This window comes from Nematolebias whitei, chromosome 23 (genome assembly GCF_014905685.2).
Source record: "Nematolebias whitei isolate Nwh7 chromosome 23, NemWhi1, whole genome shotgun sequence".
NCBI lineage: Eukaryota > Metazoa > Chordata > Actinopteri > Cyprinodontiformes > Rivulidae > Nematolebias > Nematolebias whitei.
Window position 1 is genome coordinate 11408357 of NC_056520.1, and position 16771 is coordinate 11425127.

Here is a 16771-nt window from a genome sequence, read left to right on the forward strand (position 1 = left end):
GACACGCTTGATTGATTGATTGATTGATTGATTTTTTAAGCCTTTAGGTTTGCACTGACTAAAGATAAGATTCTGACCAATTAAAATCAGTTTTCTTGTTGATTTTTAAAAAAATTATTATTCTTTTGTTCATGACCTGTTCTTCTAAACCTTAACGTAAGATTCAATAAAGCATAAAAACAAAACCCTGTGTTGTACACTAAGTTACAACAAGCTTGTCAAAAAGGTGCAGTTCCATTTTCTTAAGCTGCCACGACTTAAGACACCAAAGAAAATGGATTTGATGCGCACAAAAAAGACACTATCTAAAGACCCTGTGGCTAAAAGCTTTGCATATTTTTGCATACGGGTAGTAATCTTTTGACAGCTTACAGTTTGATTCATTTTCTATTTACAACGCCTTAGATGTGATTATAAAACAATTATCAGTGCATGTTGGTACTTTATACATTCTGTTGATCCCTGGAAGAACGGGTGCGTGTCTTAGCTCACAAAGTTTCTTACATTGAAAGTCACAAGACTGCTAGGCCAGTGGTGGAAAGATTTTAGCCCAAACTTCCATCAGGTCACGGGGGTCGCCGGTGCCAAAGTCCAGCAATCACTGTGCGAGGGGCGGGGTACACCCTGGACGGGTCGCAAGTCCATCACAGGGACACACAGAGACAAACGAGACAAACCACCATTCACTCTCTCACTCACACCTAGGGACAATTTAGAGTTGCCAATCAGCCTAACATGCATGTTTTTGGTCTGTGGGAGGAAACCGGAGTACCCGGAGAAAACCCATGCATGCACGGAGAGACCATGCAAACTCCACCCAGAAGGGCCCCCGACCAGGATTTGAACCAGGGACCTGCTCACTGAGAGGCAGCAGCTCTACCAGTTGCGCCACTGTGCTGCGCCCAAACTTGATAACCTTGTTTTTTTCCAGATATCATATCCCCTTTTCAGCTAATGTCATAATTGATTGTCAATCACGAGCAAATAATTTGTCAGACCTTAAAGAACCAAAACATTTTGTTCTACATAGCAATACTAAGCAGGTTTCTTTGAGACATCCTTTTATCTTTTTCCCAAAATAACCAGCAACGTATTTATTCAAATGTAGGCTACTACTGCAAATAAAACCAGCCAACTGTGAACTGCTCTCCCACTAAAATAGAAAATTGATCAGCTTTTGTTGGAGCTAAAGTTCTAATATATGCCACTGCTACCTATTAAATGGGAATTAAACAACTTGATTCTGGGTACTTTTTTTTTAAACGTTTGTCAAATGACAGAATTTTCATGGTATAGTCTTCGTCCATTCGTAAACGTTGTTTTGTCCAGGCCAAAACTTCTGATTCACTCAAGATAATTGAATGAAACTTCATACACATACAGTATGCATCATCAATGGACAGCATTTTCATTGCCCCAAATCGAAGGTCAAGGTTATGCAAGGTCTTTGCATGTCCGAACCATACCTTCTGATCTGCTCAAGATAATTTAACAAAACTTCATTCAAATGTGTACCACTGTTGCACAGTTTTTGTATAATCTTCATCACCTCAGCTTAAAGGACAAGGTCACAAATAAATTCAAACGTCAAACAAGGTCTTTGCTCGTCAGGACCATTGGTAGAGATTGTTGTATTGCTATGTATTAGTTTTTGGACAGACATATAATGTGGTATGAGCAATGCAAATTGCCATTATGCCATCACACTAGCCAAGACAAGTTCAGTGTTTTTAAGGGAAAATGCAATTCCTTCATTGGAACAAAGAACGAAGACTTTAACTAATGATAACTATTGGTCAGTTTTAGTTTTTGGCATTTTTAAAATAAATTCAGAACCGTTCTTGTCCACATCATGATTCACAGAAAAAATGAAAGATGGACTCACGAGCTCTTCTTGTTTTTTTTTTTTTTTTTTGTTGTTTGTTTGTTTCTTCCCCCTCAGGCCCGGATCATCTCCTCAGCTCTCACATGACGACACACACTCTCGGATCGAGCACTATGCTAACCGGTAACGTTCCATCTGTGTTCAGTAACCCCTCGCTGGTCACTCCTTGTTGGGAGCAGGATGTGGTAGAGCAGTCTCCCCCGTGTGCCGCTCAGTCTTCCAGTCCCTGCTGTCCTCGGTCCCACAGGCGTCGCAGATGACGGCTTTAGAGAGCTCTCCAAGGCCCACACCAGAAATCGCATCAGTCGATGCAGTTTAGACGAAGGAATTCAAAGAAAATAAACTGCTCCCACCCCCGCAGTGCTCTCGAAGCTGCGCAGTTATAACTCACAGGGGATTAGTTGTCCTAATTTCCCGTGGTGGTTTGGGGGAAGATTCTTTTATTTCGGTGAATACAGTCGTTTGTCAAAGGCAGCCATGTGTGTTACAGCCCAACTTTGTACAACTACTGATCACTTTTAAATGACTTCAAATGAGGCGTGGCTCCTTTGAAAACAAATAGGGTCTTAAAACAGAAGTCAACAATTTGCACACGTCACATCTTGTCTTGTGAATTAGCAGATGCATGTTTTAATTGTTTTAAGGTGTTAAAAGCTTGCCAGTACAGTAGTCCCTCGATTATCGCAGGGGTTACGTTCCAGACACCACCGCGATTGGTGAAAAACCGCCAAGTAGGAACGCCATATTTATTTGTGTTTATATATATTTTAAGGCATTATAAACCCTTCCCACACTCTTGAAATGTTCTTGACAATGTTCTAAACTCAAACGATTAAAAATAGATAAATAAATTATATGGGTACTTGCCAGTGACAAAACTGTTACAACTTGAAGGATGAAGATGTGAAGAATTGTGCTGATGACAATGAAAGTCATGAAGGTGCTGCTCTTCATTACCATCACCATTGCGATCGTCCCTTTTTGCTGCCAGGCAATCATAAAGTTGTTTGGCCTTTGTCCGGATGGTGTTTGTATCCAGCGTGATATTCTTTTTACGGCAATCATTAATCCTCACTAGGAGTGCACCAATTAATCGACTGGCCCCGATTTCCTTAATTTTGGGAGATCGCGATCGGCCGATACTTACATGAGAATCCAATTTTACCAATTTCTTTTTTTTTTTTTTTTTGTAGTTTTAACAATTGTCTAACCTTCCTTTATATTTCAGAGCACTACCTCATGGCCAATTAAAACAAGTTCGTATTGTTTTTAGGATATTGTTCAATGGCATGTTTTTCAATAAAATAAAATTGATGGTGCATTGTGACCTTATAACACCTGACAGTGTCGCTTATAAAACAAAATCGGTATCGGCCACAATCGGAACTTCAGGTCAGGCTTTTTAGAGATCGTGATCGGCCAGAAAACTGCAATCGGTGCACCCCTGATCCACACGACTAATGCAGATTCCATCTTCACAATCGTCTTATTGTGGGAAGTATCCACCCCCTTTGTGGTGGTGTGGCAAGTCACCGTTGCCGTAGACCTGATAATCTTTCTTGATATAGCAAACTGTAGATTCTTTGATCCCGTTATGGCGACCAACGTCCACGTAGGTTCTCCTAGGCCTGTCGCAATAAACAATATATCAATTAATCGCTTGATAAATGAAAATGATCGACCTTGTTTTCATGTATCGGCGTTATCGTTTCTTCGTGTCTCTCTCTTTCTACTGAAGACACTGGATGACAAAAGGTTAAACTCCGGTGCTCTTCACTGACCCCTCCCTTTCTCTTTTCTCTTTAAAATCTGTTTTAACGATCCAAAATCGCGTTTTTGGATCCTTGAAAGCAGCTAAGCTGAGAAGCTAAGCTACGAGCTAAGGTAACAGGTCGACCTCGGGGAGAAAACCTCCGTCTTGTCAAAGCGCCAAAATTCACGGTTGAAACCCGTGCCTTAGTATAAAAAGTTGTTTTTCTCTGCAAAAAGAAGCTGAGAACTTTTTACTGATTTTTGAAAAATTATTAAAAGCTTTGTGTGAAAATGCTATGTTAAAGAGCTCAAACCACACCGAGCGTCCGCCATTTTGAGCACCGAAAAATAGGAACGATGGACAGCCCATGTCACGTCAAGGGGCCTCCCTCCCATTTTCTTAAAGAGACACTATTCGCTCCATCACTATCCATCCTTTGGTTCAGACAGTCTTATACTGCCATCCGGTTGTCAAAAAAAGGTACTACACACAAAAGTTAACCAACATTTCTTCTTCAATTTTACAATAATTACTAATTATTGTCAAATTTCAAACAATATTATCGTTTATCGTAATAATTTCTGAGACAATTGATCGCCCAGCAAAATTTGTTATCGTGACAGGCCTATATTCTCCCTTCCTTCAACATGTCGAGAAGCTCCACCTTCTCTTTTATGGTAAGCATCTTTCTCTTGTGCTTGGGTTCGCTGCCTGTAACATTAGAGCTCACAGAACGTTTGGGTGGCACCGTAGGGCTTGAAATAAATTTCACAAAAGAGCATAGCAAAAGAGAGCAGACAGACTGTTATGGTTATTGAGCCATTCAGTGCCCGGGATACAGAGCACAATGCTCTGGTTGGTCGCCTTCCGTCAATCAGCCAATCGTGTGTCGTGTACAAAGTTACGTTGAAAAACCGCAAAAGAGCGATTCCGCAAATGTCGAACCGCGAAGTGTCGAGGGACTACTGTAGTTCATTTACAATGCTTCACTTAGATAAACTATTTAAAGATACAAAACAGTGGTTGTGCAAACATTTATCAAATTCTGGAAATTCCAGTTGTGCACACAAGCACAAAATACAATTTTGTCATTTTAGTATATTTGTTTAGAATGTGTGAGACAATTTTTGATTTGATTTTGCAACTATGTAAATTTAACCCTCTAAACACGGCTGTTAATCGTTGGTGTTTTCTGTTTGGAGTTGGGGTTTCCCTCTCATCTGTTACTGTGGGGGAAATAAATGTTTGAGTCCCTGCTGATTTTGTATGTCTGCCCACTTACAAAGAAAACGAAGAGTCTAATTTTTATTGGAGTTCAGTTTTAATTGAGAGAGGTGGTATATCAACTAAAAATCCTGAAAACAGCATTTAAGGAAAGTTCAAAATTAGTTGTCTTGACACTTAAGTGAAATAAGTATTTGATGTTCAAGAAAATCATGATTTAATACGTAGTGGAAAATTGTTTGTTAGCAGCACAGTGGTAGGATGTTTATTGTAGATGGCCAAGTGGTTTGTGCACTTCAGGAGGGATTTTGACCCACTACTTTTTACAGAAACTCTTAAATCCTTCAGGTTTCATGACATCTGTTGGGCAACTTGAAGCTTCAGCCCCTTCACAGTTTTTTTTTTTTTCAAAAGACGCAAGTCTGAGGACGGATGAGTCTACTCACAGCATTAAAGCAATTCTTCTTTAGCCATTCCTTCATAGCCTTGGTGATGTGTTTTTAGTCATTGTCATGTTGGATGAGCCAACCATGACCCATCCTTAATGTTCTGGCTGAAGGACAAGGGTCCTTGCCTATAGCTTCATTCACAAGATGCCTCAATTTGGGACTGACAAGTGTTCTGCCCACCTTGGTTCATTCAGAAGACACATGACGGTAGCAAGGTGGGTCCGAGACACCCTACCTCTATCTCCAAGGGAGGTAGTAACAAGCCCAGAACTCTTGACTTCTGAAAAGGTGGGCTGGCTTAGTGGCTCAAACTTATTTGACTAATGTGACAAAGTTATGACATATGCTTTTGGTGACCACCCAACCGCAGAATTTAAATGTCAAAATATCCGCTGGACACATTTAAGTGTCTTGGACAATGCAAGGACAATCGTTAGTTCATTTGCCATGTTTTCAGAATTGTCATGAGAAAGATGTTTATCCCACATGTAGATCAACATGTAAGAGCAGCTGGGGTAATTTTCCACTCGTCTTTTGATACTAAAAGTACTCAAAAGCTCAATTGTGGGCAGGACGAGGCCAACATCATCAGTTACTTATGAATGGTCACAGGGCAGCGCTATTCAACTGGCGACCCGCGGGTGACTTAAGTCACCCGTGGATTGCCATGATAAATGAAAATTCATTCAACCTGTGTTTAGACAGGTAAATCCCATTGAGCCTCGAGGACTCATTTACAAGAGAGACCTGAAATTATCAACCTCAATTTCATTTATCGACTTTATCGTGTCTTTGTGTCTCTCTCTTTCTACTGATGACACGGCTCAACTCAGGTGTTCTTCGCTGACCCCTCCCTTTCTCTTTTCTCTTTAAAATCCGTTTTAACCATCCAAAATCGTGTTTTTGGATCGTTAAAAGCAGCTAAGCTGAAAAGCTAAACTACGAGCTAAGCTAACAGGCCGACCTTCAGGAAAAAAATTCCCGTCTTGTCGAAGCTCCAAAATTCACGGTTGAAACCCGTGCCTTCATGTAAAAAGTTGTTTTTCTCTGCAAAAAGAAGCTGAGAACTTGTTTACCAATTTTTTTATTAAAAAGCTTTGTGTAACAAATGCTATGCTAAAGAGCTCAAATCACACCAAGCGTCCACCATGTCAGCCCATGTCATGTCAAGGGGCCTCCCTCCCATTTTTCTTACATATATACTGCTTACCTATCCATCCTTCAGTTCAGTCTTCTACTGCCATCCAGTGGTAAAAAAAGGTACTACATGCCAAATAAATAATTTCTTCTAAAATTTGACAATTATTAATTATTGTAAAATTTCAAACGATATCATTCATCACAATAATTTCTGAGACAATCGTCCAGCAAAATCTGTTATCGTGACGGGCATAGTTTATGGGAAATAAAATAAAGTTAAACAGAGACGAGTATCTTTGCTTTAATTTGAGGCCTACAAATATCCATGTTTTGGTGTTAATATTTAATTGTACGGGGAGTTCTGATAAACTGACCACATCTCTTTGTCCCAAACCGTTTTTGTATTCTTTAGATGTTCACTGGCAAACTCTTCGTCTGGCAAACAGACAGACCTCTTTATGGACCTTTTTTTTTTTAGCAGGAGTCCATTACAGTACACTGTTACCATTGATAATTGGTGATTATGGTCTGTTGCCTTCAGATCATCAATAAGCTCCTCCATGTAGTTTTGGGATGATTCTTCATCTTTCCCATGGCTATCTTAACGCAATTTCTTTTCAATTACTTACAAAAAGCTCCAGACTGAGGACGATTCATGGTTATTAAATATTTTGTTCATATCTGAATAGTCCCTCCAGTAATTACCACATTCCATGTAAACTTCTTGCTGATGGTCTTGTGGTTCGTTCCAGCCTTGTGCAGATCTACTTTTTGGTCTCCAATGTACTTTGACATCTTTTTTGATATTACCCATTTTAGTGGACAAGCTGGAATGGGAATAAAGTTATTCTTTAGTCAGTTGAGCTTTTTGATGGATGGATGGATTAATTCCCTGGTACAGGAAATGTATGAAGACAGCAGGACAGTGGTGAGCTGTGCTGTAGGTACAGTGGCCGTGAGGTGTAAATGAACAACATTTGAAAAAACAGAATTGCATTTCAAAAAACGCAACAAAAACAAGAAAAACACAACAACAACAGAAAACACGGAATTACATTAAGCCAGAGTGTTTTTTCAAATGTAATTCTGTTTTTTCAAATGTGATTCTGGACACTTCTACTTTGGCCACTTCTGCTTTGGCCACTTCCGCTTTGGCTTAATGTAATTCTGTTTTTTCATATATGATTCTGGCCACTTCCACTTTGGCCACTTCTCCTATTGCCACTTCCGCTTTGGCTTATTGTAATCAGTTTTTTCAAATGTGATTCCAGCCACTTCTGCTTTGGCCACTTCCAGTTTGGCCACTTCCGCTTTGGCCACTTCCGCTTTGGCCACTTCCACTTTGGCTTAATGTAATTCTGTTTTTTCAAATGTAATTCTGTTTTTGAAATGTCGTTCATTTACATCTCATGGCCATCATATGTAGGAGTGACGGATAGCTTCAAGGTAGAGGTGGGATTGCACCAAGGAGCCTGAACTCTGAGCACCTTCTTGTTTACGCTTGTGATGGACCGACTAACAGATGAGGTCAGGCAGGAATCCCCGTGGACTATGATGCTTGCAGATGACATTGTGATCTGTGGGGAGAACAGGGAACAGGTGGAAGAGAACTTGGAGAGATGGAGGTATGCACTTAAAAGAAGAGGAATAAAAGTCAGCCATAGCATGAAATTCTGGGAACCCTGAGGGACAAAGCTACTTTTTTTTTTGTAGTGGGGAAAATCAAAATTCACAGGAAGTAAAAGAATCATTTCCCCCATGGTAACTGCACCTCCGTTTGGTTTTGGGACTGATTGCTGTGTTTCTTCCCCCTTCGCAGGTTAGCTGAAATGGAGAATCGTAATGGCTCTTATCTGAATGACAATATCTCACCCAATGAGAGCATGTGAGAACAGCTACTTGTTTTTGTTTGTCCTCCTAACACACTGATTGGCTCTCTATGTGTGAGCTGCGTATGCCGTCTTTGTTTTCCACTGGCTGGTTGTGTTGTGTGTCTGTCAGTGAATGTGTATTCTGGATTCAAGCTCTAGTGCATATTTTTCCTCTGGTTCTTTTAGTCAAGATTAATTCACTTTGCTGGTAAATCAGATAATGAAAAGCAACAAATTCATGTAGAAATGCATACTTATGTTCATCGCAGCAACCGTGCGTTTACTTTCCTTGATTTCCTTCCTAAAACCTATTAGACACAACAGTAAAATGTGGTTACTGTATGTCAACACAAATCTTTTGCAAGGTGCAGAGAGAGAAACAGACACTCATTACATTGGTCACAGTGGTATAAAAATTATTTTTTTCAATTTGCTTTTTAATAGGCATCAAGAAACACCTGATACCTACAGCTGAAGCCAGATGCACTGTATAAAAAGACATGGGCGTTTTATTATACCGTCTGACAATGAATCGAACTCAAGCTCTTCGGTCTTAGGTCAGTTAGGATTCCTGACATCATTCCTATCTGCTGAATGTCTAGGGCACCTCCGTCTTGTCAAAGCTCCAAAATTCCCAGTTGAAACCCGTGCCTTGCCTTCATGTAAAAAGAAGTTGAGAACTTGTTTACTGATTTTTTTTATTAAAAGCTTTGTGTGAAAAATGCTATGCTAAAGAGCTCAAACCACACCGAGCGTCTTCCGTTTTGAGAACGGAAAAATAGGAACGAGAGACAGCCCATGTTACGTCAAGGAGCCTCCCTCCCATTTTTCTAAAAGAGACACGCTGCTCGCTCCCTCACTATCCTTCCTTCGATTCAAACAGTCTTATACTGCCATCCAGTGGTCAAAAAAGGTACAAAAATTAACCAACATTTCTTTTTCAACTAAGTCCATGCTCAGGTATACAGGTATTCAGGTATACAATCCAAAATTTTTCAGTCAGGTCATCTGGACAGTTTCTTTTTTTTTGTGCTGAAACGTTTCGCCTTCGATCCAGAAGGCTTCATCAGTCAAGGAAACACACCACAAAACTAATTCTTCCCCCAACAGCTTAATCCAAAGTGGAACAAACCAGTTTTGTTTGTGATTTTTTTTAAAAGAAAAGAAACTGTCCAGATGACCTGACTGAAAAATTTTGGATTTCTTTTTCAATTTGACAATACTAATTATTGTAAAATTTCAAACAATATTATTGTTTATCGCAATAATTTCTGAGGCAATCGCCCAGCAATATTTGTTATCATGACAGGCCTACCCCCATAAGTCACGGTTGGGATTGTGCAAGTGTTTGAAGGTTAACAATTATACACATTTGGACAAAAAACAGACATCTGGACATCGTGCCAAATGATGAACCAGAGTTCTGGAGGTCAACAAATCTCTTCCTGATGTCTTGGCTGATTCATTTAGATTTTCCCATGATGCCACACAAAGAAGCCGAGTGAGGTGTGCTTTAAAATACATTCACAGGTGTGCCTCCAATTAATTAAGTCAAATGTTGTCAATTAATCAAAAGCTTTGCGCCCAAAATTTTCTCTCTACATTTAGACATTCAGCAAATAATTTTGGGAATCCTAAATGACCTGAAACCAGAAAGATTTGCATAATTTAATGTCAAATAATGACATCATTTTATGCATTGTATGTAGATTTTAGTTATTCAAGATCAAGTTTGTGTACAGAGTAGGAGCCAGTTCATTGCTGTCGAGATTTCTAAAGCTTGGCATCAGACATCTGACATTTGAAATGATTTTTAGACCATATTTATATACCAGCATGTATTCATTATGTTGACTACAGTCTACTAGATTGTTTAAAATGGGGGAAGGGGGGAGTGATTACTGAAATTTGCTAACTGACAAGAGTTGCCTTCAGATTTTTCATGGCAAAGTTTTTAACAAAGGCCTTGCACAAACAGATAGCACTCTGAATTTGTGTTATACGTTAGTTTTAGCTACTATCACACCAAATTTTAGCTTAATATCTGTACAATTGTCCAAATTGTATCCCTTTTTGTGGTTTCTAAGGTTAGTTGGCTCTGGCATTTATCTTAAATTGCTCCTTAAGTTATCAGTTGTAGCTAGTACCATCCAGTGGTTCATAATATATTTTACTGACAGTCACATGTAAGAACTTAGTCTTTTTGTCCTTCTGTTGCGAGCAGTAAAAAGCAATGAGGTTAGTCCAGATTGGGGACCAGCCGCCTATTATTATCCACCTGAAAAGGGTCTTGCTCTTGCGTCAACTTTAATGTGGCCTGAACCGCGATGTTTACCCACAAATGTTATATGTTAACGGCCGGCTCAGTACTGTGATGTGTGCTTTTACTTTTATTGGCGTTTCGAGTTACCAAGACAACGTAATTTACAAACAAATAGGCCATTTTTCTCATTGAAAAACACTGATAGAACTCAACAGCTTGGAACTGCCACTGTGAGGTCACTTGACCTAGAGTGGGGAGGTCTCTGAGCAAAACACTTGGGGTGCATTCACACCAGGCCTGTTTAGTTCGCTTTAATTGAACTCTAGTCCGTTGGCCTAGAAAGTCCGGTTCGTTTGGAGAGGTGTGAATGTGCAATCGAACTCTGATGCGGACCAAAACAAGCGAACTCTGTTCCGCCTAAAAACCTTGGTCTCGGTTCGGTTGAAGTGAACTGTAGCGCGGTTTGAATGCAATGTGAATGCAAGCGGACTGGAGACCGTTCCAAAAGCAGGAAGTGGACTACAGTGCGGGGCAAACAAATGCGCATTTCTTTTTCGTCAGCCGCCTTGTGTGAAAAACAACATTGTCCATGGTCTTCTGCCTCATCTGTTTGTTTGGCACATGAGCCACAGACAAAACAAATCCTAAAACCGTTCAAATTTGACGCCATTCCGTTTTTGTTTTTATTTCCAGAAGAAGAAGAAGAAGTGTCTTCTTCAGATGTTTTTGCGTCGTTTCCTTCAGTAGTTCTTGGTGCAGCGCCACCGCAGGCGAGGGGGGGAAACAGGTTGGCTCGCTTGACAGTGCAGTGTGAATGCGAACCACACCAGCTGAAAATGTAAACAAATGTTCTGAATATTGGTCCCCAATCGAACCAAGTCTACCGGACTATCAGGTGTGAAAGCACCCTTAACTTTGGAGCTATTTTGACTCAAGATGGCTGCCACAGCTAACTCAGAAAACTCCAAATTGACTATAACTCAGTCATTCTTTGAGATGTTGAGCTGAAATTTGGTGTGGTCATAGCTGAGAACGAGTTGTTATACATTCCTGATGCAAATAAAAATATCCAAGATGGCCACCTTGTCTAAAAGGGATAACGTAAGATAACTCGGCTATCTTAAAAGATATTGAGCTGAAATTTGGTGTGGTTGGTACCTGACAGCGGCGCACAACACATTCTGAATTCAAATTAAAAAATTCAAGATGGCTGCCAAAGCTAATTTCAAATAAATTTAACTCAGTGGTTTTTAGAGCTATTAAGCTGGAATTTGGTGTACTGGTTGCTGAGAAAAATCTATCATAGACTGATTGAAAATCAAAAATCCAAGCTGGCCACCATAGTTTAAAATAAAAAATGTCTATAACTCTTTATTTTTTTGGCGCAGTGAGCAGAAATTTGGTATGGTAGTAACTGAGAACAAACTCCAACACACAGTACTCTCATATCAACATTTTAAAATGGACACAATGTGACAGTCCCAGTCAAAGTTTCTACAGGAGCTTTATAGTCCAGCATCCATCCAGACTCCAGACCACGGGACCAATGAGTTTGTCTGATCCTCTCTTTTTTCCCACTGAGCTTCAGATTCTCCATCTTTGTGTCCCGTTCTGCTACTCTTTCATTCACTTTATGGTTTCTTTTTCTCCATTTCCCTCTGTGTGTATGTGTGTGTGTGTGTGTGTGTATGTGTGTGTACATGCATGCACACTGCCCGCCTGTCTCTGTCACTTTATGAATGTGTGTGTGCCCATCATCGGTGGGTGTGTTTGATGCGTGTATGTGTATCTGCAGCGATGACGAGCACATGTTGATCCAGCACTACTGCCAGTCTCTGAACCAAGGCTCTCCTCTCAGTCAGCCCCGCAGCCCCGCCCAAATCCTCATCTCCATGGAAACGGAGGAAAAGGGAGAGCTGGAGAGGGTCCTTGGTGACCTGGAGCAGGAGAACAGGTCAGTGACTGGACCACACTTTACAGACTTGGGTTTTGGAAAATGTGAGAGGTTTTCAAAAATCAACACAAAAAGTAAGAAAATTTGTTTGGTTGATATTTTTATTGCAACAATACTTAATGGAATTAAATCTTTTAGTATTTGTTAGCATTTTTTTCCCACTTAAATGGTTCCACATTTGTTTGGAAAATGTATTTGTGGATTGAAGCCATAACATATGTAGTATGACATATCCTGAGATATATTCATACTGTTAAAACGGGTTCTTTCATTTTTCTGGACTGTATAACATGCGTGCATTGAATTTAATAAAATGTGGACGTGAGACGTTAATTATCTTTGACTCACCAAGCGAGTGGGTCATTTATTAACAGAATCAAGTTTAACACATCACACATTTACATTAATTGGCAAGAATTGAAAAATAACAACATAATTAATCAGCTTTACAACCAGGAAAACCATACGGCCATGATTTTCCGTTGCTTCACCCCAGACATTTCTGAAAACATCTGGATTAATTTGCTAGCAGATAGGAGAGTTTAAAGATGGAAAGATGAGGTTTATCTACAGAGAGATGTGTGAGGGAATTTGTCTGTTTTAACCAGAACAGCACGCTCCATTGAAATCAGCTTGGGCCAACGGTACGCTTGGTCGAGATAGAACTTTTACCTTGCAGACGATAGCTTCAGCGTCGGTGTAGAGCTCTCCTTTCAACTCTTTCAGCGTCTCCGTGAGAACAGCTAAAAACCCCTGGAGTCGTGAGGTTATCCAAACAGAAGTTATAATCCCCAAATCGTCTCTGGTTCAGCTATTCTAATTCAGCAGCATCCTGAATTCCAGCGTTCTGCATTCTGGAACTCCAAAACTCTCTGCTTGAACTAGGAAGTGCCAACATTTAAATGGGCTCTACTTCCGGTTCATTTGAGAGCTTCTGATTGGTCGATGGACCAAAGCAGAGGTGTGGTTTGTGATGTAAGGTGTTATGAAAAGTCAAGGGAAAAGATTAAGATTGTTTAAGAACAGACAGAAAGATTGTTATGGAGAATTCAGACTTCGAGGAGCCACCTCTCCTAGTATCTTGCTGTAAAAGTTAAACATGACATTTCTTTTCAGTAAACTTTCAGTTGACCGAAACTTGAACTTCGACACACTTACAACTTTGCTCATTGAAGACAGAAAATCAAGAAATGCATATTAACCTGATTTCTTCTTTGAATGAGGATTAAAAATCATTATTACTGTTTTAAGTAAATAAAAATAAGTAGTTCACTTCAACATGTAAACATTGTTTGAACTAACACAATTTGATTATCAAAACATTTGTAAAATAGTAATGATCATAGAGAATTGTCTTTTTCCACTTGATTAATTCAAGAAAGAAAGTCTCAGGATGGGTCAACCTGTATTTCGGGATGCAAATCAATGAAATGACAGTTTCTGACCATATGATCCTAAGGTCAAGTTTTGACATCAGGTCAAGTTCACTACACATATCTTGCTAAATCTCTGGAAAACTGCTTATTCTGCTGCTAACTCTTGTTTGGCCTTATTAATAGTTTGGACGATTGAAATCTGAAAAAAAAAGGGTAGATTAGCAATTTATTTACTTAACAAATAGGGTTTCGGTAGCATGCGGAAGAACCATACACAGCCACAACAGATTGGCACCACCTTCTCCTGGAGCAAGCGTTGTCATCTTGGAGGGTAGAGTTCCGTCTCATATCATGGAGGCGTGGGACTGACTCTGGTCGCTTACACGCACTAACCATGCACATGTCAAACTCTGTGGGCCAAGTCTGGTCCCTCAAGATGATAATCTAAATGTAAAAAACTGCATCTCTTCTAAATTTTTCTTTAAAATAAAAACCGATAAATACTTAATTTAGTATAGACTTCTTTATTCAGCTGGCTAACTGTGAAGCCAGAAAGACGGCTGGATCATTCTGTCATTATTGATTCTGATGTGAAATGAGTAATAGTCAAGTAAGACAGATCAAACTTTTGTTCATGAACCTGCAACCAAGAAAAGAAATCAGGTATCTGACTCGAGTTAATGTATCAGCTGAAAGTGGCTCGTTGTTCGGACAAAATTTTTAAATTTTGGCTCATTTCGGTAAAGTTTGACACCCCTAGTTTATCAATATAAGCTGTATGGTAGTGAGATTGGCAGGTTTTCACTGACACAACCCACCTCCTCAACTCTGCTGCTCAACCCACAAATATATTTTCTTAACAAATGTAGCGCCATTAAGGGGAAATAATCAGGCTGTCCAAACATATAAGATTTATTGCAAAAAGCATTGCTACAATAAAGAAATACAATACTTTTCGCCGTACACGTCGCACCGCCATATAAGTCGCATCAGTCCAAATATGGCTAATAAAGTGGAAAAAAACATAAATAAGTCTCTTTGCCGTATAAGTCGCATCTATTATGCGTCACCGCTGACCACCCGGAAACGTGGGCTGGTGTTGTACCAAAAATCGATAGGCTGCCAAATGGTGGCTGCGGGAGCGTGCATGGGAGAACTTTTAACAAGATTAACACTTAAAATAATTACTTGTTTGCTCGAAATTATAGTAAAGGTGTGTCTCAGTTGAACTTTTCCCTAATAAATGCACTTTTAACGGTCAAATCAGCTGCATTTCGCCTGGGTGGCATAGCGAAATGCAGCTGATTTGACGTTTGCTCTAGGAGTTCCAGAGCAAGACGAAGGTGGCTTGGTATGGCAAGCCAAGTGTTTAATTTATAGCCACTTTTACCTATTAATGAGACACTTGGCTATAACACTTGCCATATTGCTCAAGGGCCCTCTAGTGGCTGAAAATGGTAGTGTTCAATAGTTTCCATGTCAGAATGAATTAAATCGTCAGATCTCGGCCAAAAATTGAGTTAGAAATATGGGGAAAAAACATTTATTAGTCACTTCGGTGTATAAATTGCAGGACTAGCAAATTTATGCAAAAAGGTGCGACTTATACAGCGAAAAATACGATAATAAACCAAATATAAATTCCTTTATGTTTTGTATAGTAGATTAAACCATAAATGAAAGACTGCCTGACTCGGTGGGAATAAAATGAACCGAGGATGGCACAGTTTGGATGAAGTTGTGCAACAGCATAACGTGTACAGTTAAGAACACAGTTTTGTAAGCAATACACACAAAAATGACCCGATTGTCAAAATTGGCTGTGCAAAATAGGTTCACGCACAGACACAGAGAATGTAGTGAGGCCCCAACAGACAGTTTCCTGGTCAGTAACATTTGCAGTTCTGTGAAGCACAAGATTAAGCATTGAAGCAGCTTTATTGCTTTTTGCCTGTTTTTCTTCCATTCGCTTAACAATTTTCTATTCAACAAAGTTCATGCTCAATCATCCAGGTATCAAATCCAGTATTTCTCAGTCAGGTCATCTGGACAGTTTTTTTTTATTTAATAGAGACGTTTCGCCCTCTGTCCAGAGGGCTTCATCAGTCTGAGGAGTTCCAGTAAACTGTTTCTCCACCAAGCAGTAAACTCCTTAAGTGGACCAACCAGTTTGCTGGAGCTAAGATGGTTTCTGGGGGCCGTCCTGTCCCTCGTCGACTCCTCCCAGGCAGGCAGCCACAGCCAAAGTGGTTCAAGCCGACAAAGTTCATGCTCAATCATCCAGGTACCAAATCCAATATTTCTCAGTCAGGTCATCTGGACAGGCTGCCTGCCTGGGAGGAGTCGACGAGGGACAGGACAGCCCCCAAAAACCATCTTAGCTCCAGCAAACTGGTTGGTTCACTTTAGAAGTTTACTGCTTGGTGGGGAAACAGTTGACTGGAACTCCTCAGACTGATGAAGCCCTCCGGATAGAGGGTGAAACGTCTCTATAATAAAAGAAACTGTCCAGATGACCTGACTGAGAAATATTGGACTTTCAATTCACTTATAAAATAGATCAAAACCTGATACGTAGGCTTTAAACCATTCAGTGCCTTCTCGACTAATAATAAAGATTTTTAAAATGTCTCCTTTTACAAACAGGAAGCCAGTGCAGTGATTTTAGCGCTGGTGTGATTCGTACAGTTTTTATACCAGAGCAGTTTTTAAGTTTTACGTATTTTGGAGATCTTACTAAAGAATATTCAACTTGAAGTGTAACTTTTTCCCGGTCTAACTTTTGAGCTAAGCTTTCCAAATAAATTACAAACCCTTCCTACACACACATTCTTTACACTTGCACAGTTTTACATT

At 39.9% G+C, this 16771-nt stretch overlaps 1 protein-coding gene across 5 annotated transcripts in view; it reads left to right on the plus strand.

Moving 5' to 3' along the window:
* Positions 1-16771, plus strand: part of dmd (dystrophin) — a 274434-nt gene that overhangs the window by 246442 nt on the left and 11221 nt on the right. For 4 of the 5 annotated variants that reach the window (XM_037696602.1, XM_037696600.1, XM_037696601.1 and 1 more), the window contains 3 exons: positions 1943-2008; positions 8271-8336; positions 12381-12539. In XM_037696602.1, coding sequence (XP_037552530.1) covers positions 1943-2008; positions 8271-8336; positions 12381-12539 — 291 coding nt within the window. The remainder of the gene's footprint in view (positions 1-1942; positions 2009-8270; positions 8337-12380; positions 12540-16771) is intronic. The other variant, XM_037696599.1, reaches the window with a different exon arrangement.